The following is a 25,248-nucleotide window of genomic DNA, read 5'->3' on the forward strand; positions in this document are numbered from 1 at the left end:
GGCTACAATATCAAAACAGTACGATGCTTGTGAATAAATAACCCCCTGGGGCAGCTGGGGGACATGGCTGTTCGGATTGCACAGGGCTGGTGAACCCTCCCAGGTCCTCACTACCCCTTCCCCTGACAGCAGGAACAGCAGCCAGATGGGGACGGGCTGGGCACGGAGGACCCCTCTCTGCTGTCTCCCAGCTCCTAGTTGCCCGGCTCAGCCGTGGTGGTGCTGGCGTTTTTGTTGGTTTTGCAGCAGAAGTACTGGTTCCAGATCTGCAGGAAAGCTGTCCGGAACTTCTTGATCCTGAAGGCGTAGACGATGGGGTTCATGGCTGAGTTGCCATGGGTGAGGAAGATGGCGATGTAGGTGAGGATGTGCGGTGTCTCGCAGGATGGGCAGAACAAGGTGATGCAGTTGAGGATGTGCAGAGGGAGCCAGCTGAGTGCAAAGAGGAAGAGGACCAGTGCTAACGACTTGGCAATCTTCAGCTCCTTCCCATAATACTTCTGGGGATCGTTGGAGCTGGAGGAGACCTTCTTGTTGAGTTGCTTGCGGATGAGGTTGAAGACTTCCAGGTAGATGAGCAGCATCAGCAACAGGGGAGGCAGGACCCAAACGAAGAAGTTGAAGTACACCATGTACTCCATGCTGATGACCGTCTCAAACTGGCACTTGATGACAAACTCTGTATGGCTGGTGTTCAGCTCCTGAGTCCTCCGCATCTTGTTCAGGTTGTTCCAGCCAAACATAGGGGTGAGTCCCACCAGAAAGGAGACAATCCAACAGCAAGCAATGGCCACTGCTGCCCGCCGGGGTGTCACCACACTCTTATACCTGTGGAAGAGGCAACAACCGCAGGAAAGAATTAAACACACGTGGGATGCTCTGCCTGGGGGTTAAGACTGCTCCATGTGGGGTGGCAGTGCCCATGCTGAGATGGCATGATGTTCCTCACTCCCTTCCTTGGCAATTGGTAACAGCTTGTCCTGACAGATGTCTTAACAGACTGGTTTCTCTGCATGTGCCCTGGGGAACCTCACCCTGTCTCCCACCACCCCCGGCCCCAGGGATGGGCAGAGACCTCAGACACGATCCTGGAGCTCTGGGGGTTGATGCCAAGCTAGGAAATGCATTAGCAACCTGGAGCATGCCTGTGTGTTCAACCCTCATATCTGGGGGGGTTCATGGTGCTCTAACAGCCCACCTTACATCTGAGCACCCTACACCCAGAGCAGCAGGTCACCCTTTCCTCCCCCCATGCACCAGCACTGCCAGCACCGTCCCAGACAATTCCCCCTGCACCGCGGGAGGAAATGGCCAGCAAAAGGATCCTCTGGGACCCACTGGGCTGGAGGAAGGAGCTGCCGGTGCTAATGGACCCCTGGGGAAGCTTCTGGGCACAGCCTGTTTCATTTCCTAATGTGCTGGGCCGATCGACAAAACCCTCTTTCCTAATGGGTTGGTGCCAAGGGATGGAGGAGGAGGAGAGCCGTGCTCCAGCTGGGCTCTGCTGCCTCCCTGATGCCTCCAGGGAGCACGCCGGGGCTGGGCTCGTCTCTCCAGAGCTCTCCAAGCGGGAAGTAGAGTCTGCTAGATTGATTTTTTCCCCTGGCCCTCAAAGGAAAGCTTCTCCTTGGAGGCCAAGAAGATTCGCAGCCCAAGTATTACTGCTTTCCACCGGAGGGGATTGAACAAAGAACATTTTTCTGATTGTTTGATGGGTTTTTCAGTGATGCTGGTGTTAACCTGGCCATGGGGACCATGTGGAGGTGGCTGGCAAACCTGGATCTCCATCCTGATGCTCAGAGCTCCCTGCTGCATGTCTGCAGCCTGTACCTGTGGTGGAAAATTGGAGCATTTCGAGGCTTTATAATACAGCCAAGGACCCAAACCCACCCCCCCTGCCCCTTGAAGGTCCCTTCTCAAGACCCATCTCGTGGGCAAGGTGTCATGATGGGAAGAGCATGGAGGGGTGCAGGGTGGAGGGGGGGACATTGGTCCCCAGGAGTCCAGAGGGTCCAGAGCCACCGGTCCCTGACAGCTTTCCCGAATGAACCCCTTCTGGTCTGGGAAAAGATTCCCAGCATCCCAGAGGCAGCCAGGTCCCGTGGGAAGGAGGTGGCAACGTGGGCTGCCGTTTCCTCTGAGAGCCGAGGCTGAAGCCGGAGCATGATTTATTCCTTGTGGGGAGGAGAGAGGGCAGGAGACCCTGAGAAAGGCACAGGGAGAGCTGGGGCACGGGGAGGACGAGGGGTGGTGGGAGAGCACCAGCACTGTAGACCAAGCGAAGGGAAAGGGGGGGGGGGGGGGGCATGGGAGCGGGGGGTGGCAGAGGGATGCCGGAGGCTCCCGTGGGGCTGTGTGCTGGCCCGTGCACCCCACATCAATGATAACAGATCCTTGGGGAGGGCTGACGTGCCCTTCCAGCCGTGACGCCCCACTCCCACCTCCCCAGGCTCGAGCAGCTCAGGGGGTCGACACTAGAAAAAACAGCAGTCCCTGCCCTAGCGCCTTCCCTCTTTGTGATTCCTGCAAGCTGTGTCCCATCTCCCCACACCCGGGGGTTTCTAGGGTCTTCTACCGATTTTGCTGAACGCACTGCCGTCCCGGGTGCTCCCTGCCCTGCAGAGCTGTGCAACAGCCATGGCCAGAGAGACAAGGCTGCTGAGCAACAGCAGTGCCACCGCGGTCCCCAAACACCTTCCCAGGGCTTGCAGCCAGCACCCAGGCAAGGAGGTGCTCCCAGAGCACCCACCCCTTCTCCTCCTGCCCTCATTCCTGTGTTGGGGGAGCACACGGGACAGAGTGAGCACTGAGACCCCGTTGTTAGTCATGAACCAGGGTCAGATCAGAGGATGCAGCCAAAGCAGAGGGGATGGGCAACGGCTGCAGGGGGCTCAGCCTGGACGCTCCCGGCCCCCCGCAGCTCCAGAACATTGCGTGTTGTTGCAGATGGCTATCAGGACAGCTGCGGAGGTCGTGCAGACCTCAGGTCCCTGGATACACGCAAGCTCGCGTGGTCCGGAGTGTATAACACGTACATAGCAGAGCAACCGCCCCACACGCTGCCGGCTGCTTGTCCACGTCCCCACTTCAGTGCACATCCCTCCCACCTCCTCACTGCACAACTGTCCGCCTCGCTGCACGTCCATCCCTCCTTGCTGCACATCCATCCCTTCTCAATACACATCCATCCTTTGTTAATGCACATCAGTTTCTCCTCTTCACTGCACATCCATCCCTCTTTGACGCACATGGATGCCCCCACCTTGCTGCACACCCATCCCTCCTCCTTGCCGCAGATCCATCTCTCTGCCATGGTCCACATCCATCCCTCCTTCCTGCACATCCATCTCCGCCGCCTCACTGCACATGCCTGGCCTGACACACACAACAGTTTGAGCATCAGGACCTGGCTCTCCCTGCTCCTCAGTTCACTTCACACCGTGAGGTTTAAGTGTGGCACTGCAGAAGCAGCCGGCAGCTGAGAGCAAAGCCTGTCCGTGCATCCCCCTCCACGTGTGCACCACGGTCACAGGAACCACAGCTGAACCCAAAAAATCCATAGAAAACAGCAACGTTTGGAGCTGGGGCTTTTGTTCCTTTTGCGCCTTCAAGCAACAAGGCAAGGGCAGAGGCAGCTGCAGCACCCTGCAGGGAAACGTGCTCCCCGGGGGCTCACGGGTTCCCGCTGTCCCCGTCAGCCCTACATGGAGGATGACAAAAGCCATAAAATGCCTGTGAGTTCCTCCTCTGTCCACCCCACAGGGTCTGACCATGCAGCTCTCATGGGGCTCAGCTGCTCTGAAGGCTGCAAACCCCGCTTAAAGGAGGGAAATGCAAGATCCCACCTAATGCTCAACCCCATGGCACAGGGCGTTTTGTGGGGGGCAATTAGCAGAGGGGTCAGGGACAGACACTGCTGTTCCCGTGTTTCTTCCTTGGTTATGCCATAAAGAAAAAGACTTTCTCATTTACCTCATTTTACATTAATTTGATAGGGCGGGAGTTTGGGATGGGTCTGGGAGGCAGAAGCAGTAGAAAATGCTGATAATGGCTCACAATTAATAAATAATCTTATTATTATCATCAGCACTGGAACAATTGCTAGCATCATTGCAATTTTATTACTACTGTTATTTTTATTAACAGCTGCGACTAAAACATCAATGATAATAGTCACCACCATCATCATACAATTTGGGTTTGTTTCCTTTGTCTGTGGGGTTTTGAGCCTGACCATAATTGCTAGATCTTCCTCCTGCCCTCCCTCACTGGTGGTTTTTGTGCCATCCCTTCCACACAGAGATGGGCATCGCCCCAAGTCCTCCTGGACACCCTGCCAAGGCCAGGAGAAAGAACCCTGGAGAGAGCACAGCAACTGTCCAGCCTCATTGATATCCTGGTGAAATGGGAGGGGCAGGAGCTTTGGTTTGGTGTGGAACAAAAATGTCTTTGAGGATTTGGAAAATAATGCGAAGAGGCAAAATATTAATTATTGATAGAGTGCTGTTTGCATCCCCAAAGGAAGTGCAAGAAGTGATGGTTGGAGGCGGAGGCAGACAAATTGTCCCCAAGGGCTGCGCAGAGCTAACGGGGAGACAAGGAGCAGGCTCCTCCAGGGAGAGATGCTGCCTCGTGTTGGGATGCTCCAGGAGATGGTGCAGTCAAAGTTTCTTGGGCTGAGGATGGAGTCACTGGAGGAGGTGCTGAGGCCCCTTTTCTCCAGGAGATCATGAAATGCTCCCCGGGCCCTCACCTCGAGGGCACTATCCACCCTCCTTTCCCTTTGCTCATCACTTCCAGACTAGATTCAACTTCTTCTGCCACACCTTGATGTGGCCAGACCTCTGCATCCCTCCCTGCTGCAGCCAAGGGAGCCCAGCTCAGCCCAGGACCTGCTGTTTAGGTGTCTGGCACTGGGTGGGCAAAGCCCCCATGGCCATCTAACGTATCAGGACACATCTGAAAACAAATGGAGAGTGGCATGTTCATTGCATTTCTATTGATTTGACTTTCGTCTTGGGGTCTGTCCCCCAAGAGAGAGACGAGGGCTCATTTCCTAGATCTCCAACCCACAGGTCAATCCAAATCTAACATTCACAAAACATCTCCTCTTGTTTCAGTTGAAAAAGCTTCAAAGATTCCAGGTCTGGTTTGAATAAAATTTGTTTGTTTTTTAGTATTTCTGTGAATATCCTTTTTGTCCAGAAAATACTTGCAGTTGTACAGCCAGCCCCAAGATGTGGCTTTGCTGGTCCTTGCTCTGGTAGGGCTTATTGCAGTGCAATTCCTGGGGAATTAATTCACTAATGAAGGCAGGCCATCGCTAATGAAATGAAGCTGGAGCCAACGTGGTAGGAGGAAAGGAGGCCAAGCTGACATGAAGCTCATCTGCGTTATGAACACAGCAAGGAAAAGCAGCCAGAGCATGTCCTGATCTAATTGAAAATCTCTAGACAAAAGTGCTTTGATCTCAGAGGATACTGGTTGCTGCTTCTTTTTTCCTGGCTGTATCTTTGCTTCAGATCTCTCAGTGTCCTGGAGGCCACTGAGTGGGAAAACTCAGATGTTGGTGTTTAAAGCTGCTCAGAAATGCAAAGCTGAGAAATGCAAAGTGGAATCTGGGTTCTGCAGCAGCAATCTTAGCCACGGCTCAGGGCTGGGACGAGGAGGTCCCTGGGCACCCGCACAAGGTGCGAAGTGCTGCAGAAGGGACGCTGCATGACAGAGGAACCTTGATCATGGCTCCTTTGTCACTCTAACCCTGGATGTGAAAAGTTTATTCCTTCTTCCGTCTCTTGCTTTGGCTATTTTCCTCCTTCCCTTTAGATCTCTTTTGCGTTTCATTCAGGTAAAAACCCTAAGTTCAAAATCTTGAAGGTTATCAAGGATTTGAAAGTGTATTAAAATGTCTAAAAAAGTCTGTTAGCATTGGCTTAAATGTCTCTTAGCACCAACGTCCCCCTCGCATCATTTGAGTGCATCTCCTCTTTATTCACATCCCTCCTATGTGAGTTGGGAGCTTTGCGGCTCTTCGGGGTCAAACACCAAGGCTCAGCCCTTCACACTCCTGACAGCATCCATCCAACAACTGCAGCAAGTCAACACTCGTGACGGGCCCACGTTGTCTGCAAACATGGCTTGAGCTGTTGGATGGCTCCCACCACGAAGGCATTTCACACCCTCCTGCGTCATTCTGGCAACTCTCACAGCCAGGATGGGGGTGAGAGGTGGCAACGACACAACTGTGAAGGTGATGTGAGAAAACATCTCCTGGGCAGAGGGGTGCCGACACCACTTCAGCATGTTGCTCTCCCGGTCACACCACTTCTGGTTTCCCACCTTGGAAGAAATGTGGGTTTGTGACTGCTGGTGGGTGCTTCACCATGTGAGCAGTGGCCTTGGGAGGGACAGATGTCAACCAACATCAGCCAAAGGTGGTAGCTGGATGACAGCCTGCTTCTACGAATGCTCGGAAGGGAGGAGACTGGCCCTATAAGCATCTCCTCTGGGAGGCATGGGGGATTGTCCTGATTCCAAAATCCCAGACTTGTTGCTTGTCAGATGCCAGACGGCAAGTAAAGCCGTAAAAAACTGGTCCAAAACCCATGGAGAGTCTTTCAGATGAGCCAGAAGAGTGTGTCCTTCTGCAGCAAGGACGTTGGTGTTGGTTGGTGATGGAGCCCCTGTCCTGCACCAAAATCACCCAGCAGCCTCCATCAGCACAGTATTTCCAGCCTGACACTGATGTCCTACCACAGACACACTTCCTAGTGCTCCGAAGGGACCGGGAGGACCCAAGGTACCCTGTGCACTGTCCTCTCCCAGCACCTCTGCTTGGTTGGTCTGCAAGAAATATGAGCTGTGGGAGAAACCTGAGAAGTGCCAGCAGGCCCCTGGGACAGGAGGGGACAGGGGGACATGGTGGGAGAGGACAGGCCAGGTGGCTGCAGCAAGGCGGTTTCCACTGTCCTCAGACTCCTCGCATGACCTTGAGGAACTGATTTAAAAGGGGAGGAAAATCCCCACCTGGCACCGTACCCACGTCTGTTTGCTCAGGGTGTGCAAGAGCTCAGCTGGAGGGAACAGTCAGGTGAGGGCAACGTTGGGTTTGCTACAGGTCACACTTTTGGTGGGGCTGCAGCGGGTTCCCACGGCAGGAGAGGCACCGATGGGAACAGACACCTTTTACCCACCACCCATGTGAATGGGGCTGCACCCCAAATCTCCACCTAGAACCTCTCTGGCACCCATCAAGACAGAGCCCTGGTCAGGGCTGCCCTGCTCCCATCATCACCAGCTGCCCCAGTCTGGAGCAGGTGCTTGGTGCTTGGCGCTCCCTGAGCTGCGTGCTGCAAGAAGAGGTGGGGGCAGGAGGTCCAAAGCTGGAATTCTGCGAGGGGCTCCAGGGATGTATGTCCCCAGCGGGTGCCAGGTCCTCCCTGCCACGCTGCTGCGAGCCCCCCTGTGTGCAATGAGCTGTGATTTCAGAGGTCACGGCTGCCACTGCAGCTGGAGCACCCTACAGAGGGGCAAAGCAGGGCTGGACCACCCCACTAAGAGTCGGAGAAGGATTTTCTCACCGTATGGTGCCCTTTCTGCTTGGCGTCAGCTCTATGAGCAGCTGGCACCTTTCTAAGCCCTATAGCTCAGCCCACACATGGTGACCTGGAGTTACAGCAGCTCAGCACCCCAGGATCTGCAGAGAGAGGAGCTGGGCATGACCAACCCTCTTCTTTGAGGACCTCTGCTCCCAAAACACTTTGGGTCTCCTCCACTGCAGGAAGAGGAGACGGCACCACACCCTAAGACTGCTTAATGCAAACCTCACCCAAAGCCACCATGAGAGAGGCCGAAAGCACGTGCATGGGGGTGTATAGATCCATAAGTGCACTGGGTTGTGTGCATCCCACTGAAGTTCCTCCTGGTCCAGTCTGTGGCCAGGGTTTGGTTTTACCATCCTAAAATGGTAGCTGCCTGCGTAGGAATTGTTCTGCAACAAGTGACTGCAAAGCGCAAGCGGCTACAGCCGGGTGAAGCAGCTGGAAAGCCCACTGAATGTTTCTAACAGCTTTTAATAGCCAGTAATCCTTTAATGGATAAAGGCGAGGGTGATTATGAGGCTTATGAGAACAGACCCATCCTGCCAAAATTGACCAGTCCCCACACACTGAGACACGGCGTCCCCAGGGCTTTGGTGAGTGCTTCGTTTAGTGGTGGGTGAAGCTGAAGCTGGCCACAGCTCCAGTGAAGGGCAAGAAAGCAACAGAAAAAGGAGGTTTTGTGCTTTGAGCTGCGTCAGAGCAGGTTGTGCGGGGACCTGGACCATTGGCAGCCCTTCTGGACCCCAGACAGGGTCTGGGGAGATGCTGCTGCCTTGGTGTGGGTTCAGCCTACCCTGACACATCTCCTCGGACCTTGGAGGCACCCTGGGATCCCTGAGGACTGCAGAGGGATGTGGGCACATCCAAAAGCAGCCCTAGGGACACAAACATCCCCACAAGAAGCAGGGGAGATAAGGTAGAAAAAGGCTTTATGGGCTAAAATGCCTGGAAATGGGGAACGATGCTTCTACAGGGTAGCCAGGCTGCGCCAGGGTATCTTCACCCCAGACTGGCAGTACAAAACATGAGAGTCCATCAGGGATGTCCATCCAGCGGATGGCTACAAGTGTGGGAAGAGGTGTCCTCCCCCACCTCCAGCAGTCCATGGCGTGGACCCAAAGGCCAGACACATCCCCCCACCTCTGCCGCTCTCTTGATGCCATCAGCCCTGGTGGGACCAAGCCTCAAAGCACATGTCACAGCTCAGCCCACCTTGAGCTTGACATCTCCCATGGGGCAGCATCGCCCACAGCCTCATGAGGCTGCTTAAGGGCTTGTTTCCTTGGTCCCCAATACCCATATACATGCCCACACTGGCCACCTGGTTTTTGAGTCTAAACCTGCCATATTTTGGGTTCCAGCTAGAGGATCAAGTTAAATCTTTGCCTGCTGAGCCAAAGAGACTTGTCTTATCACGTCTCTGGTCCCTGGGATGTTAGGAGCAGCCACAACATCACACCAGCCTGGATGAGTTCATTGCCAAGCAGTCGCACACCCCTCCTGGGACTGCTCCTGGCCTCGATGGAGAAGTAGCTGCTGGCTGGATCTCTGCAGCCTGCTTCGTTTGGGATGCCTGTGCCGCTGGACTCCCCAAGCTCTGCTGATGAATCACAACCCATCTTTGGGAAAAAAATCACAGGCTTCCAGTAACTGCAGAGCTTCTTTCAGATCACTCGCCCCGTTGTCCTCATCTCAGAGGTGGGATGTGAGTAACCTCCAGAGCGGCTCCACCGTGCACCAGTGCTGACAGGGGACTGGACCTTCCCCTTCGGCATCCCAGCGGCTCCCACAGCGACAGGATGCTGCAAGGGCAAGGGGGAGCATGGGAGGGCTGGAGATCACAGGGAGGGAGGATGCAAAGCACAGGGACCTCGCACATGTCCTTCCCTTTCAGGCTCTGCCCTGGGTGTGGAGGAGACACTGCTGTTGTCCAAAGAAGGCAAAGCAGCGCGTGTCGTCTGCCGCTGCTCAATGAGAGAGGCAATTTTTCTCACATTCTTCAAGCAGAATCCTTCACCCTTGCAGCAAATATAAATCCTCTGTGCACATAAAGTTAGTCTTGTTTTTAAACTGGGCTTGGTTTACAGCCTGTGGCTGGATCCTGACACGTTCAAGTGCTCTGTCACTGCAAAAGCAGCAATTCTCGGCAAGGACCACTCACCCGGTGCTCAGCCCCCTCATCCCAAACGTGGGTGGGTGGCGGTTAAGCAGCGGGCTGGGGATGCCCAGGGCATCTAATGCCTGATGGAAATGATAATTTAATTTGTGCCTATCAGGGAGTGCTGCGCCCTAATCCCAGGCAGACCCTTCATGCCCCAAAGGGAGCCGGGAGATGTCCTGATGCTGTGGGCAGCACCGAGTGCATCCAAGGGTGCTGAGTGCCTGCACCGGGGTGGCCATGCTCTGGATGTGTCACCCTCCTGCTGCTGTGTGGCAGTCCTGAGGGTGCACCAAATGTCCCTGGTCAACAGGGTAGAAGTCGCAGAGCCATAGATTTGCGCCCAGGCAGCTCCAGGGCTCCATCCCAGCTCCACCATGTGTGGTCACAGGCCTCCAGGATTTTCCTGAATTGCTGGCTTCTCCCTCCAGGACCCCGAGGTAGGTGGGAGGGAAATGATTTAACGCTATTGGCAACGGCTGCAAAATCATGAAAAGAGCTGCAGAATCTCAGAGCTGGGGGAAAAAAATGTGATGTTCTCGTCTTTTGGCTCCTGGTTTCAGGCAGCAGCATTTTTGAGCATTTCTCTGCAATGCAAAGCATGAGAAGTGCTGCTTTAAAAGAGAAAAGAAACAGAAGTTGAGATTCTTCTATAGCACCAGGACTTTGGGAATTAGGGCACACAGAGAGGAACAGCCCAGCCCCTAAGAGATGGGGGTGAAATTATGAAAGCTGGCTACATCGCTGATGGACAGCGTGATGGGCATGATGGACTTGTTTTCAGTGTTACCCCTGTACAATAACGTTACTGGACATTTTTAGTGTCTAAACAGTTTTGTTATCGAAAACAGAAATTTGGTGTGCGAACAACTCCTTGGAGAGGAGTACGGGTCTGAATCTCAGGGCAGGTCCTGCATGCCCCCATCACGTAGAGCCCCTTCTACGCTGGGAGCAACCCTACCTCCAGCAGAAGACAATTTCTGCAGGGCAAGAAGGTTTCAGGAGGAGCCGCCCAAACCCCGTGTGCATCTCTCTCTGGACAGTGTGCCGGAGGTGTTTCTCACCCAGCATCACGGTGGGGAGATCAATGTGCTTGGCCAGGAGTCTCAGGTCATCTGCCCTCGCCACACCATCACCCTGTGGATCCGGCCACCTCAAAGGCTCCCACACATCAGCCCTGCCCCTGCCACAGTGATTAGCTGGGAGCTGATTGCCCAGGCCTGGCTCAGCAGCTGATCCTACGTGTCTCTACGTGTCACCGTGGGATTAGAGAAGTCAGGGCGATGTACTCATGTAGTACAAAGGAGAAGGGATAAAAGGCAGCTTTGGCTATCTTCAGTGCAAATCCAGGACTTTGCTGGATAAAAGCAGGGTTTTTTCCATTATTATTTGTATTGTACTTGAATTTTTCTATGCGTTGCGTATTTTTGTTCTTTATGCAAAAGAACCTCTTTGAAATGAAGACTCTGAAAGTCAGCCCCCAAAAGGGAGAAGGGAGGGGCAAGAGGGGAGGACGAAGAAAGAAAGTAACTCTAAAAACCACTTAAAATGCCAAATCTGTCAAATGTGGGCTCTGTGAGAAATTGAAATGAGACGGCAGCGATAAAATGCCTGGTGTGATTGGGCTCTGAGAGCCTCTGTGGCTCATACTCCATCCCACAAAATGCTGTGGCTTGTAGAAAGCCGGCCGTGCTAGGAGGAAGATGCCAGCTAAGGAAGCGCTTGGTGCCATCTGTACAGCACCAGGGCAGGTTGCCCAGTGCCACCGTTCTTCCCTGCATGTCACCACCACGCTCTGCAAGTGCCGCTAAACCAAAGGACAAGTTGGTACCCAGAGGAGACCTCCAACCAGGTGAGTCTAAAAAGCACCGAGAGCAATTAAAAGGCAGGAGCAGGTCAGAGATCCCAACCAGAAGGGAAATAAGAGGGGTCTTGAGAACTGCAGGCATTTCATCTGCATTCGATAGGACATCGAGCGCTGCTCCCTGGATAAATGGGAGGCAGGAAACTGGAGATAGCATCTCCTGTTAAGAGGCATTAACCCAGCCACCAAGCAGGGCTGAGGTGGGTCTTTATCTCTCCAATGCAGAAGGACTCTTCAGAAAAAGACATATCCTAAATTACAGCTGGAACAAGAGATCAGTATCAGCTGCCTTTTAATTTCTTGTTTTTAACACTTCTGCTTGCTAATCCAACTCCTGATTTTGCAGTCAACTGAACTCCTCAGTTTCTTAGGCTACAACTTGTTATTGCTGTCCAGGATCCTCACAGCACAATTTGTCACTGCAAAGGGAACATTTCTCTTCTTGCACTGTGCCCAGTTCAAAGATTAGTACATTCAAGACTGAAAAATTGGCTGCAAGCTCACAAAATGAGGGAGGTTGTTTTCTCCGCCCAATGTCTAAATGAGAATTAAAAGTGCCGACGAGATCTACTGTTTCTAAACCTCAGAGGACACAGTAACCCAAAACAACCAGTTCAGCACCTTCTGTCCAATGCATATTTCCCCTGATTAAAAGATCAATTTCAAATGCAAAAAGCAGTTGGATTAATTTAATTTTTTTTGCTAATGAGTTGGCTATATGTACTTTCAATTAGTGAAAATAATTTTGGAGATGCCATTTTGTGCTATAGTTGACGTCCAACTTCTGTCCAAACACAGCTTGCCACAAAGGTTGAGTAAAACCTGTGTTATTCACCCCTCCACAACACCATAAAAATGGGAGAAGTGAGGACCAGAGTACATATGTGTCAAGCCATTAAGTTATTTATGTCGGGATGAATCTGTCCAGTGCAGATCTATATATCTTGATCAGCCAAATGAAATGCCAAATTGAAAGTGAAGGCTCCAGTTAACAACGCAATCAAATGTTCCCTCACCGTAGAGAATCGATCTTTCGCCAGGAAAACAAATAAAAAGTGCAAATCCAAAGCACACCTGAAGTTTATTATTTAAACTCTGTTTCCTCTTTCAGATTTAAAAGATTATTTATTCCCTTGGAGGAAAACTGATTGACCTTGTTGCCTGGAAAGAAGCAGCTCAGTATTTACATCAGGATGGTGGAGAGAAAGAGCTGAGACCCAGGACCAGGAGTTGCAGCAAAATGCATCAGCTGGGCATAAATCACACCCTGTGCATCTTCCTAATTACTCTGGCAGTGAAATCCAGGCAAGGAGCAATGCGCAGACATAGCCTGAGTCTGCCCAGACAGCCTGGCTGGCGCAGGGCATGGAGATGAAGGATGCAGGGGCCAGGCAGGATGGAGTCCTCCCCAAGCACGAGGACTGTGCCGGTCCCTGTGAAGCCTGCGAGGGACCCGGCAGCCCCCTTCCCTGGTGCACAAGGGACATGCAGCGCTGCAAGAAGGTCCCCAGGCTGCTGGAGATGGAGGTGCTTTGCTGTGGCTGGACCTGTGGCACTTAGGGCAGGGGATGGCCCTACGGAGGGTGGCCATCTGCATCGCTGATGCTGCGAGCATCGTGAGAGTGGGTGTAAAAGCAAGACGGGGATGGCTGCTCAGGGCACCCCTGAGCTCCCTTTGAGCAAACAGACCTCTCTGAGCCCACAGAGCACCTGTGTCCCAGCAGCACGGAACGTGGGGAACGATCTCCCTTAATATAAACCCCTCTCGCCTGCACCCACGCAGGCGTCCGCCTGGCTCTGCGCAGGCTTTGCCGTGTCCATCTGGACGCAGGCTGTGCTCTAAGCTCTCTCCCAGTCTCGACCGCTCAGTGCCACAGGCGAACAGAGCCATTTGCACTGAGAAAAATCAGCGTGTCATTTTTGTGTGTTACAAGGTTTAAGTCACTGAGTGTCGTTACCAGTGCAGAAAAGAAAGAGAAATAATTTAGCCTGTAAGACTGTGCTAATTATGGCTATGTCTGAGACAGCATTTCTCAGCATCGGCTTCTCGGTGCTTTCAGAGAGTTTGTAGCTTCATTCCCTCTGTGAACAGATGGGGAAACTGAGTCGCAGAGGGGGACTGTGATATCCCAAGTGAAGCAAGATGAACTGAGTTGAATGAGAAAGCATCCCTGGTGCCAGGAGCTGGCACTTCCCTTATTTGAAGGATGCCAAGAAAAAATCATCCTGGTCTCTGGATGCTGGGAGAGAAATGGCCCAGAGAAGGCAGATAGACAGCCATTCCAGCGATCTCCCGGCTTTCTGTGCTCTGGTGGAGCGATGTGCCTTTGAGGAGCGATGGAAAGGTGTTATTGTCACCCCAGGCAGGGTCCGGGACTGGGGGATGTCACCCCCCTGCCTCTGTGTCCCTGCGGTCCTGCTCACGCATCGCGGGTGCCCAGGGCTCTGCGCACAAGAGCACCATGGCCGGTCTCAGGGGCAGCATAGACGGAGGCTGGCAAGGAAGACAAGGGAACGGGGCTGGGGAACAAATCCCCTTTCCTCCTCCAGCTCCTTTTTGTGACCAGAGACTTTTGTTCTTAACAAAAATCCAACCAAACCACCCAAGACTGCATCAGCTGCTGAAAGTGGTCCCCTGTTCAGGGCCGAGGGGCAAAAGCCCAGGCAAGGAAGGGATGGGGGAAGGATGGAAAAGGCAGTGAGAGATGGGGCAAGGGCGTAAGGGAGGGCTGCTGGGTCCCACCAGGCTCAGTGCAGTGAAGGGCAAATCCAGATGCCGCAAAACTTTCCAGTGGCTGATCCTGCTCTGCACTGCCCTACATCACCAAAAATGGTCCTTCCTCCCCTATTTGCCCCCCATCACCCATCTGGCCCTTAGCCCATAGGCGATGGCTGCCTGTGCTCTATAGGAAGGAGGATCTCAACCCCTTGGGGTTATTTTATAGTCTCTTGCTGATGGCATCACCAATGGTGTCTCCTTAATACCCAGACCTGCCCGTTCAGCTGCCCTGCAGTTGGAAAGGTGGCTACGTGCCCAGCAGCAGGCTGCAGTGGGGCTGGCTGCTGGCGGACCAGGGGGTGCTCAGCTCATTGCTATTCTGCAGGACACCCCACTGGCTGTGGGGCTTTTTTGTGGCCGTCTTGGAGAGTATCAATTGCTCTTTCTTGCAACTGGGCATCCCGCGCAAGAGCCACGTGCCTGCCCCAGCAGCTGGGCAGCCGTGCTGCCAGAGAAGGCATCTCCCTGCCAGGAGCCCAGACAGCCTCTGGGATGGCTGGTTTCCCATTTCATGGGCTTGAAAGTTCAGGTGACCTTGGATGAGATGTGTCCCAAAAGGACCGGCTCCCTGGGACTGCTCCTTCCAGCCCATCAGCAGCCCGCATGCTGCATTCTCCCCGGCTCTCATGTCCTGCGTCCATCCCTGCTGCATCTGGCGGGATCACTTTGAAAAATCGTTAACTTATCTCCAGGATAAATTTGAAAAATCGTTAACTTATCTCCAGGATAAACCAATGCTGTTCATATTAGCTCAGCTGTGCTGGCTGTCATTTACCCAGGCTCTGAGATGGTGCTGTTGTCCCCAAAGGGACGAGCCTCTCAAGTTGTCCCCTTCCCTCCCTGTGTGGTCTCCTCCACGTCCTTCTGTCTGCAGGGACCACAACCCCCCTGATCTGTGTCTGGGCTTCCCTCGCACCCCTGTGGGCAGGACCCTGCAGGGTTTTTCCCTGTCCTTCCTCCAGCCAGAGGTTTTCTTCCAGCCTATCAGTTTCTTTCCACTCTGAAATGACTGCCATGTGTGTCACGAAGAAACTCATCTCCCAGGTCATTTCACCACGGTGCCTCCTCCACGTTTTCCTCCTTTTTTCCATCCTTCTTTGTGTGGCAGTGACCTTTCTATCCCCCCTGCCTCCACACCAGAATAGAGACCTGCCAATACGCTGACTTTCTGAATTTCAGACCCCTCTTGACTCACTCATGTCTGCTCCGACTGGTCCCACCAAACCCCCTCTCCATGCCGAGGCTCACGCTGTGACCCCTTAGGATGAGTCATTCCTCCCTGCTGTCCGGCTGATTTCGAGCATGGCCATCTGGATGCAGTGGCTCCATGGCACCCGTCCCTGAGCCTTTGCCCAGCCCTGCCTGCTCTGCCTTGGAGGCTCAGGGACTTGCAGGTCCCAGGCCACCCAGCCGGGTGGCTGCCATGTCCCCTCAGAGCACATCCCCATGTCCAATAATCGCTTGTGCTTGGGTACAAGCTTTCTCTGAGATGTCCTAGACAGGAGATCTTGTTGGGTCTGGCCTCGCTGACTGCAAATTGCAGCTGTGGCTCTGGGGGTCCTCCCAGATCAGACTTTGAAAATGGAGTCTGGTGGGCTTTGCCCCAGCTGTCTCCCATCCAAGCTCATGGCCAAAATCCCCTTTTTGGTCAACAGAGTCAACCTGGCACTTTTAAGACACAGTTAAGCTTATTCTAACACCGTGAATGGGCTAGAAAAACCACGCTGTGATGCACCCCGGGGTGTAAAAGGTGCTGAGGGTGGCTTGGCTGTTGGTGGCCACAGGGCACACGTCCAACCAGAGCAAGACTGATGCCGCATGCATGTCCCAAGGGCTGGGCAATGACACGGAGACCAGCCTGTGGCTCCAGAGCCCATCGCTGGAGAGGGGGTTGGTGCCAGCCCCGTGGCGGAAGAGTGCCTGAGCCCGCCTGCACACCCAGCCCTGCCCCCGTGAGTCACGTATTTCTGCTCTATCACTCGCTCTGGCTGGCGTGGAGCAGAGGTGGGACTGTTTCTGTAAAGATCAGGTGATGACAACACCTCCCATCGATGGAGTCACATTCTTCCATCTCAGGGGTGGGGGAAGACCCAGGACCCCCCATCAAAGGGCTCCTGCATGCCCTGAGCCAGCGCCGGCACCAGCTGGCTGTGGTGACAGCACACACCATGGTGAGCTGGTCCTGACTCACTCCTGACACGCTGCCTGCAGGGCCAGGCTGGGCTGGCGGGGACTGGGCAGGCTGAATCAGCAGCTTTTGCTTTGGCAAAGCCTCCTTCTGTAGGGTGTTTCACTTGTCTTATTGCCAGCAGCTGCACAGGGTCCTTGGAAAGTGCTGGACACCAAGCCCCAGTGTGTGTCACCATCGCTTCCACCAACCCAGAGCCCCTGGAAACACCCCAATCACTCCAGAAAAGGGAAAACCATCTCTGAAGTGCTCAGTCGTGCCGTTGGAAGTGTGACAGTCTGTCTAGGTGTTCCCAGGTGTTTTTGGGCCTCTGTTGCTCAACCACAGGTCTGATGGACTATGGTACCGTGGACATAGAACCATCACTCACCTGCAGTGAGGGACCTCACCTTACTCACCTTACTCACTGCAGACATCTCACTGTTCATCCCACCATGTCTGGGTGGCCCTGGCTGTTGGTACTCCTCACCTTTTGCTCAATGGGGACCTCATGGTCAGTTTATATTGCCATAGGATGAAGAAATGCAAGCTAGTGTCCCATCTGCCCGCTTTGTAGAGTAGGTCCTCTTGGGTTGATGGTATCCACCACACCTGAATCACTGCTATGGGGGTGGCAGAGCCTTGCTGGGTTCTATCCACCCATCCCCACCTGGTTTGATGTCTGTGTTCCCTGCAGGATAAATTCATAGGCAGGAGCCCACTCACCGAGGACATCATCCCTACGGATGTGTCTCAGCCCCTTCTGACTCTCAGTGGATGGAGATGCTGTCACTTTTAATTATGACCAATTGCTGACGAGAGTGACTTTTGGCATTCTTGACTCCAGGCTCTGCAGACCAGGGACCTGCAGCCCAGGAGGACCGTTTGGCCTCCTGGATAACCCTGTTCCGTTGCGTTGCTCCTGCACAGATCACTGTGGCATGGGCTGGGATCACGGAGGAGCCTGGCTGCCGGGTGCCCTGGGCACAATCGTGACGTGAAACCAGCTGATCACCGCACAGTGCATGAACAGAAAGGCCAGGTTGTCCCGACACATCTCAGCTTCCATACCTGCTGTGCCCCAGCCTCCGTCCCTGCCTGGTGGGGTCACCCTGAGCGAGCCACGGTGCTGCTCTGTGCCTCAGTTTCCCTGTCTGCAAACGTGCTATTGCCCTTGCTGGGAACATGCCTTCAAATTTACTGGTGATGCATTGTCAAGGGTCAATGCTTTAACCTGAAAATCAGTAGAAATGGGGAAAAAAACCCAATGAAAATATTCCCAGAGCATGATTTTGGGGTGTAGCAGGCGAACACCAGCAAGAAGGAGCTGGTTTTCATTCATCGCCCTGCAGCGCAACGCAGGCAGGCGTAAGCTCTGCTGAGGGGACAGATGTCGACTCACAGCTAACGGGGTCAGGGCGAAATGATACCCTGGGCAGATTACCCAGCACAGGGGCCACGTCTCGCCCCCCTCAGAGATACAGGAGAAGGGCTGGGCTGAGATGGGGTGCTGCTGCCCAGGAAGCTCATCCAGGGTCTCTGGAGGCCATGCATCTCCCCTTGCCCTTTTAATCCGGAAAATTTGGGAATAACCCCAAATATCAGCAAGTCCGGAGCACTCCTGCACAGGATTCACCACTTTTCTCCCCCTCCCTCTGTGCTACCAAGAGTGGAGCATCCCACGGTCCGACCCTCGCTGCATCCCAAGGAGGGGGACACCTGCAATCCCCAGCGTTTTCCCTAAGAGCCCGGGAGCTGGGGACGCTGCTTACAGCCCAAGTTGCTTCCCTCTGGCCGGCATGGCAGCATCTGTAGCTTTTTCAAGTGACCTGATTTTGCGTCTGTCGGCAAAGGTCTCGTGGTGCCGGTGCAGCAGCTGTGTGCGCTCCCGCCGAGCCTAATCCAGACGTCGCCTCGCCAAGGGAAGAGCCCTCGCGGCTTTGATCTTTGACTTAGCGTGCTCTTGGCTGAAAATTACTCTGCAGATCAGAGAGTCATGCTAAAAACCGGTTCACCTGGGTATTTACCAGGATCTCAAGACCAATATAACCTGCTGGTAAATCCCTTCCCGTTTCCAAGGCCCTGAGTATTTTGGTGACACCGGAATTGAGCTCCTGGTCCTGGACTGGCACAGCTCGTCCATGTAGCCCGGATCTGGTTCAAGCAGAGCTCGGTGTGAAATGCTTGCTCTGATTTAGCACCCACACACTGAGCTGGTGCAGGGTGCTGGAAACTGCAGCTTGGAAACAGCCCAAAGTCTCCAGCAAACCTCTCTGGACTGTGATTTCTGCCTTTTATTCTCCATCCTTGGTTCAGATCTGCCTGTTCCTTGGGAATGAAGGTCTCCATAGATCACCCTCATTTGCTAAAAATATACCTGGCAGAGGGCAGCAAGGGAAGAAAAAAAGAGGTGGCTGAAAAGACCTGCCAGTCCCCAAAATTTCTCTGGTTTGGGAAAAATGTGAGCGTTTTCCTTGGAAATTCAACCTGCTTTCGCAGGGGCAGGGCCTGTAAGGATGGATGGTATCTTTCCAGTGACTAATGGAGGCTGAAGGAAACCTAGATGAGCTCCTGGGCGTGAGAGCCTCCCTGCAGCTCTCCGAGCTCATGCTCCCAGCTCTGAGTGTCCAACTGTACGCTTTTGAGATGTTTCCTCTGAAATTAAAAATAAGCTTCGGAAGAGCCACAGTTTGGTTTATTCACTTGCCTGGCTGGACAGGATCACTCACCATTGCCCTTGCTTATTGTCTGATGTTTTGGCCAGGCTGGCTAGAGACATCTCCAGTCACCCTTGCCTCCCTGGGGACATGTGAAACCCATCATCTGGCCAGCAAATTACCCTCAGATGGAGCATACATTTCCTTTTCTTAATTTCATCCCATTGCTCTGGGTTGAAACCCTCCTGCCAGCCTGAAAAATTGCTTCTGGGATTTGACAGCTCCCCCTTTCAGTGGGTACCGTCCCCAGGGGACCGGCTCCCACAGGCACTGGGGCCACCACGGATCCCAGCCTGGTCCGAAACCTCCCCATCTCCATCCTGGACACATCTGCTGGGTGTCAGAGCCCAAGTGTCTGGAGAGGTTTCCTGGCACTTAGTGTTGGAGTGCTGGAAAGATTTCCCATGGACCCTTAGGTGCTTTGGTGCCTGGGAATTTGGGCCAAAGCAGGGTCTCATCCCAACGTCCTCCTCATCCCCCCTCCCATGGCAGCAGGGTGCCCATTGCTCTCCTGCCAAGACTCTCCATGAACTCTCGGTGGAGGAAAGGGGGGAAAACCATCTCAGACCTGTGCCCTGCTCCATGACCCAGCTGGCTGAGGGTGACGAGACTTCCTAGGCTTCCCTGTGACCCAGCCCCAGCTGGCCCCATGCCTGCAGCCCTTGGCAGGTCTGGAGAGAAGGGGAAAGAGCACTGAAATCCCGGCAAGAGCCTGAGCTCAGGCAGGAGCCTGAAAAACAGCGGGGTCAAGGCAGGAAAGCTTCTCCCTTCCACTGCCGGGCCCATCCAAGAGCTCGTAGGCTACCTGCAAGTCCTCCTCACCTCTTGGCTTGCACGTGCTGCAGTCCAGGGCCAAGGGATGCTCCTGCCATCCCTGAGCTGTTTTATCTCATAAGGCTCAGGACAGGGCACTTCTGAACCATCGGAGAATGCCAGCTCTGTCTGCAGAGCCACCCACAGACCCTGCTTTACCTTGGGCTCTCCCCCTGCTGCACCCCAGCCTCCTGCCCCCCCATTTCCTAGCAATTTCCAGCCCGGGTTGGTCTAATTTCCATGGCTCTGCAGCCTCACATGTGCGTTCAAAAGCTTCAGCAACACAAACTGCAGCTTGCCCTGGTGGGATGTTCCTCGGGATGCTGCAGGCTGGGAAGGGCAGGGCTGGGGGAACACCCCGGTGTCGGGGCCCAGGCACAGAGGGTGGAGGTCCCTGCTGTGGAGTGAGCAACCCCATGTACAAGGGCTCTTCCTACCAGCAGATAGATTCTCCAGTTTTTATCTTCCTGGCACATGTTTCAAAGTGTTTGAGGAAAGAGCCGGTGGTCTAAGCAAAGTGGACAAGGTGAGGACCCTCAAGGACATGCCAAGACAGGACCAGGCTGCATCCATGCACCCAGCATCCCCGGCCAAGGGGCTGTGGTTCAGTGTGTCCCGAGGACAGCAGCTCCTTCTGCCATGGCCCTCTCCAAAAAGCCCAACACAACATCTCAGAGCAGAGACGGGGGCCCCTGAGACAGCGGAGGCTGGGCCAAAGGAGCTACATTCCCCCACAAACATCCCTCCGGCACTGTCCCCTCCAGCATCCTGCCGCCAACCACCGCCACGGGGATGCTCAGGGGCCGGTTCCTGCCGGACGCCCCCGGCCGGCTGCTTCCCCTCCCTTTGAACTTGTTTCATCTTCTGCGAGCACGGCTGTGAGAGGGAAGTTTGGGCTGGGCGGGGGGACCCTGCTGCGCCTGGCTGGGGGGGACGACAGGATGGGGGTCCTGCCTTGATGCTGGGCGGGGAGGAAGGACGCGAGAGGGGAGATGTGAGCTTTTCCACCAGCATGAAGGCAGCAAACCTATTTTAGGTGGTTTCCAGCTGTTTAGAGCCATTCCTGTGGAGGCTGGGGAGTGTGGTACCCTCTGCTGCAGCCTGCTCAACCCGAGCGATGCTCTTGCATCCCTCCGTAGTTGAGAAAAGGCTCCCCGGGGGGAGGCAGCATCCTCCAGACCCCAGCATCCAGGAGGGGTGCTACCCAGGGGTTTGGGGCAGAGGGATACAGTTCGGTGGGATATCCCGGTTCCCCGAATATGCTGGGTGTGCACTGGGTTTACCTCCCAGAGTAGGAGGAAGGAGGTGCCAACTCAGAGCTGCGCAAGACCCCTTTCCATCCCGCAAAATCTGCCTCCACCTTGCACAAGTGGCCCACATTCCTCTGTGTTTCTGTGCCCACGGGAAACACGGCCATGGGAGCGACGGGGATGCCCGAGACAGAGCATCAGGTGATGCTTGGGCATCTCCCCCTGCCGTCCTAAGACACATTACAAATGTCTCAGGGCATCATTTGCTCAAAATATGTTGCCAGCAAACACCCACCCCCGGGGCTGCAAAGCTCCCAGTCTCTCTCCCAGGGCTCACTCTCTGGCCGGGTGCATGGGCAGCGGACGGGTCCACGTGTTTGCTGAAGGAGCAAACCTGTAGGTTGTTCCCCCAAGCTTGCAGCCCCCAGGGCCAGGGTGTGCACGGGCAGCCAGGAGCCGGAGCCAGGCTGCGATGCACCATGTTCCGCCTTCCCTGCCAAGATGCGCTTCCAGTCCTGGCTCTGCCTAATTAAATAGAAAGCCTGGAAAGTCCAGTGGTGACTTTGCTTCTCCTTCAGACAACTCTTCCCAGCCAACGGTCCCGTTGGCTTCTCCCCCCAGTTGGCCAGTATGTGACAGGGATGTGGAAACCCCTGCACACCCTTTCATGGAACCTGAAATGCAAGTGGTGACTTGCTGGGGACCCCCGGAGTGAAGACGGTATTTGCGGGGTGGTCGGCATGAGGATGGAGCAGGGATGCACAGAGCCTCCCTCTTTGCCGCTCCCAGTCCCTGTCGGCTGCCACTATGAAATGCATTTCCCTTCCCCGCTGTCCCCTCTCCCCGAGCCCCGGCAGAGCCAGGGCTGCCTGCGAGCAGATAGCGGGGCCGGGATGTGGGGGATCCCCATGCACGACAGCCACGCCGGGCCACATGTGGGTCACGCTGGCGAGCATCTACCCTGTGCCAGGCTTATCTGGGGACTTTGGCACAGGAACGGGCTGCGGAGTGCACGCTGTCTGCTGACCCTGTCCCCTCTGTGCCTGACGCTGGCCGGCCACGTGCCAGAGGGGATGTCCCTGCTCCGTGTCCTGGCTGCCCTAGGGATGTGGCCGAGGCAGAGATCCCCCCACATTGCTCCCCACCTGCCTGCAAATCTCTGTGGGATGCCGTTGCTGCCCAGGACTGGATGCCGTTGCTGCCTGTGGACCTCAGGGGACGTTAGTAGCTCTCCCTGAGGTCTCCTAGGCACGAGTGGCTACATGGGTCTCGCTGGGGACCCAAGTCCTGCCGAGGTGACACAGGCTCTCAGCACCCAGCACCAATTTGCACACCGGTGGGTTTGGCATCACAGTGAGGAATAACACCACGAACCCGCGATTCAAGCCGTCAGCACTGTAAAAATGTTTTCAGTATCATCTTTTAGCATCTAGCAACAGGTTGGCAGAAACTTGAGGCATTTCTGATTCAGGGAATATTCTCCAGTGGCATTTTCTGTCCTATTTGCAATCTACAATGTTGTTTTGCTGCTGCTCTGTCTAGGACACAAAAATCACCTAAAATCACTGCATTTGCCAACTGCTAGGAATTCACACCAGGGAAAGAAGGAAACATCCAGGGATAAGCGAACAGGAGAGCTGGCGAAGCCGAACACTTCTTGTTGAGGCTATGAAGCCCTTCAATATTAAAGTAGGCTACAAAAAGCCAGAGGAAAACCTCATGATGCCGAATGCTCAGGCACATAACGGGATGACAAAATTCAGGGTCGATATTGCATTAGAAAAGCCCACCCAAACTCTACACAGCACAGGGGACTCTAACTTTATATTGCTCCCAGGAAAGCTACTGGGCTCAGGGCAGAAATCTCCCCAAAAAGGCCCATTTGATGGTCAGAGGCAGCAAGGGAGAAAAAAGACCGAGTTTGTTAGAAAAATGACTGACAAGAGCTAGGCAGCGTTGCTATGTATAAAGCCGCAGTACTCCCACACCTGAACCCATCCCCGCCGCGCAGGGGATGCAGGAGGACCAAAAAAGCACCGAGAGCAATGACAGGGCGAGAATCGCTTTGGTTACACCGACAGGCTGGAAGACGAGGATTTTTCAGGCTGGGAAAATCACACTTAGGGAGGAAGTTGGGAACAGCCTGTGAAATCGTGTGTGGCAGGGAGGGGGTGGGCAGGGACTGTGGTTTTATCCTGTGCCCCCCCTCTGCCTTACGCTCCTTCACTGAGCAGCCTCTGCTGGCCACCGCCACAGGAAAAACCCCAAAGCAACGGATCTCTGGTCTGATCCAGCGGATCTGGGGACACCGAGCACTACGGAGCAGTCAGTTGATCCCGGCGCAGGTACCTCCTGTCCCTGTCTGCCTGTCCGGGAAGGCAATTCCTGCCCCGGGAAGGGTCCTACACCTGTTGGGGTCTGGGCAGCACCTAACACAGGGGGGTTGGGTTCCTTTTGGGGGGTCTTTGTGCTGATGAAGGGTCACGGACCCCTCCAGCAAACGGGCTGGAGCCCATGTCTGAACTGCAAAGGGGTCAGTACGGTGACATGAGCTGGGTGTGTGCTCAGCTGTCCTGGCTGGGCTGAGTTTTCCAGCAATGCTTTCAGCAGCGGGAGCCTTCCTGGAGCCAAGCAGCCCAGCAAAGGTGTCCCTGCAGCCCAGGCATGTCCTAGAACAGAGCAAGGGGGACCAGCGACAGCGACTGCACAGCGAGGAGCCGAGCCGGGATGTGTGGGCTGCACACGAATGGCTCCAACACCGGGTGTCACATCCCCTTCCAGCCCTGCTGCCACCTCCTCTGGTCCCACTGCTGCACCCCGGCCCCACGGCTGCCTCCCCCAGCCCCAGGGGCTGCAGCACTGCACCGGCGGGGAAGGAGCTGGCCACGAAGCAGTTAAATATCTCCTCCTGGAGCAGCAGAGTTCAAACACAGCCCCAAGGTACTTGCTATGGGCTTGGCTTTGACAACAGATACAGATGATGAGAAGGTGAAAAACAGGGAGAGGAGTCATGTGTGGGGCAGCCCCATAGCCAGGAGTCTCTCCTGGGTGAGCCTGCCCCGTGAGACGTGCCGGCCTGTCTGGTCCCTCAAAACCCCAAAGCTGTGTCCCACATGTCCGTGAGCAATTGCTCCCAGGCTCCTGGGCTCCCTATGGCAAGGGAAAACTTGGGCTGAAGACAAATCTGTCGTCCCCTTTCCACTCCCTGAAGTACCCCAGCGGTGCTCTCCCGTCTGCGGTGGGACACACTTTGTCCTGGCCACGGGGACCCTGAGAGGGGCTGCCCTGCCCTGCCTGCCGGCTGCCACAATGGAATCTCTGCCTGCACACCCAGCACGCCCTGAACCCCCAAGCAAAGCTGCCGGAGGCTCCGGGACCCCCCAGCCCAGCCTGCCCCGATTGCTGCTGTGGCCAGATGTGCCCGGGCTGGCAGCGTGGAGGAAGACCTTTCTCCCAGTGCTTCTCCAAGAGTTTGGGGCATCTTCGCTCCCTTTTAACCCCTGCAGCAGCCACCACAGAGCTCATCCCAATGCGTTTTCCTACCTGACAGGGATCTTCACCCGCAGGTATCGATCCACGGCAATGGCCAGGAGTGCCAGGATGGAGCTCTCGGTGAGGATGAGGACGGGACAGGCCACCATGAGGCAGCTGTAAAACTCCGTCTGTGGTCCGATGTTGATGATGATGGCCAGGGGGATGACCAGGGCCCCCACGGCCACGTCGGCCACCGCCAGCGAGACGATGAAGCAGAAAGTGGCATCCCGCAGCGCCTGGTTCATCTTCACAGCCCAAATGACCAGGATATTCCCCGGCACGGACACCAAAGCGATGAGGACTTCGATGGAGATGTAGGCAGCCTGGAAGGCTGAGACGGGGTGTGCCATGATGCTCCGGTCCCC

The 25,248-nt window shown here is 54.9% G+C and overlaps 1 protein-coding gene across 1 annotated transcript; it reads right to left on the bottom strand.

Annotated features, from left to right (window-relative positions):
- Positions 1 to 189: 189 nt before the first annotated feature.
- ADORA1 (adenosine A1 receptor) lies at positions 190 to 25,248 on the bottom strand. Its single transcript, XM_075521464.1, has 2 exons — positions 24,893 to 25,248; positions 190 to 828 (listed from the first exon to the last, which is right to left on the bottom strand). Exons 1-2 carry the CDS (start codon positions 25,231 to 25,233, stop codon positions 195 to 197), a joined length of 975 nt encoding a protein of 324 aa, XP_075377579.1. The 5' UTR covers positions 25,234 to 25,248; the 3' UTR covers positions 190 to 194.

The sequence above is a fragment of the Mycteria americana genome, chromosome 20, assembly GCF_035582795.1.
Source record: "Mycteria americana isolate JAX WOST 10 ecotype Jacksonville Zoo and Gardens chromosome 20, USCA_MyAme_1.0, whole genome shotgun sequence".
NCBI lineage: Eukaryota > Metazoa > Chordata > Aves > Ciconiiformes > Ciconiidae > Mycteria > Mycteria americana.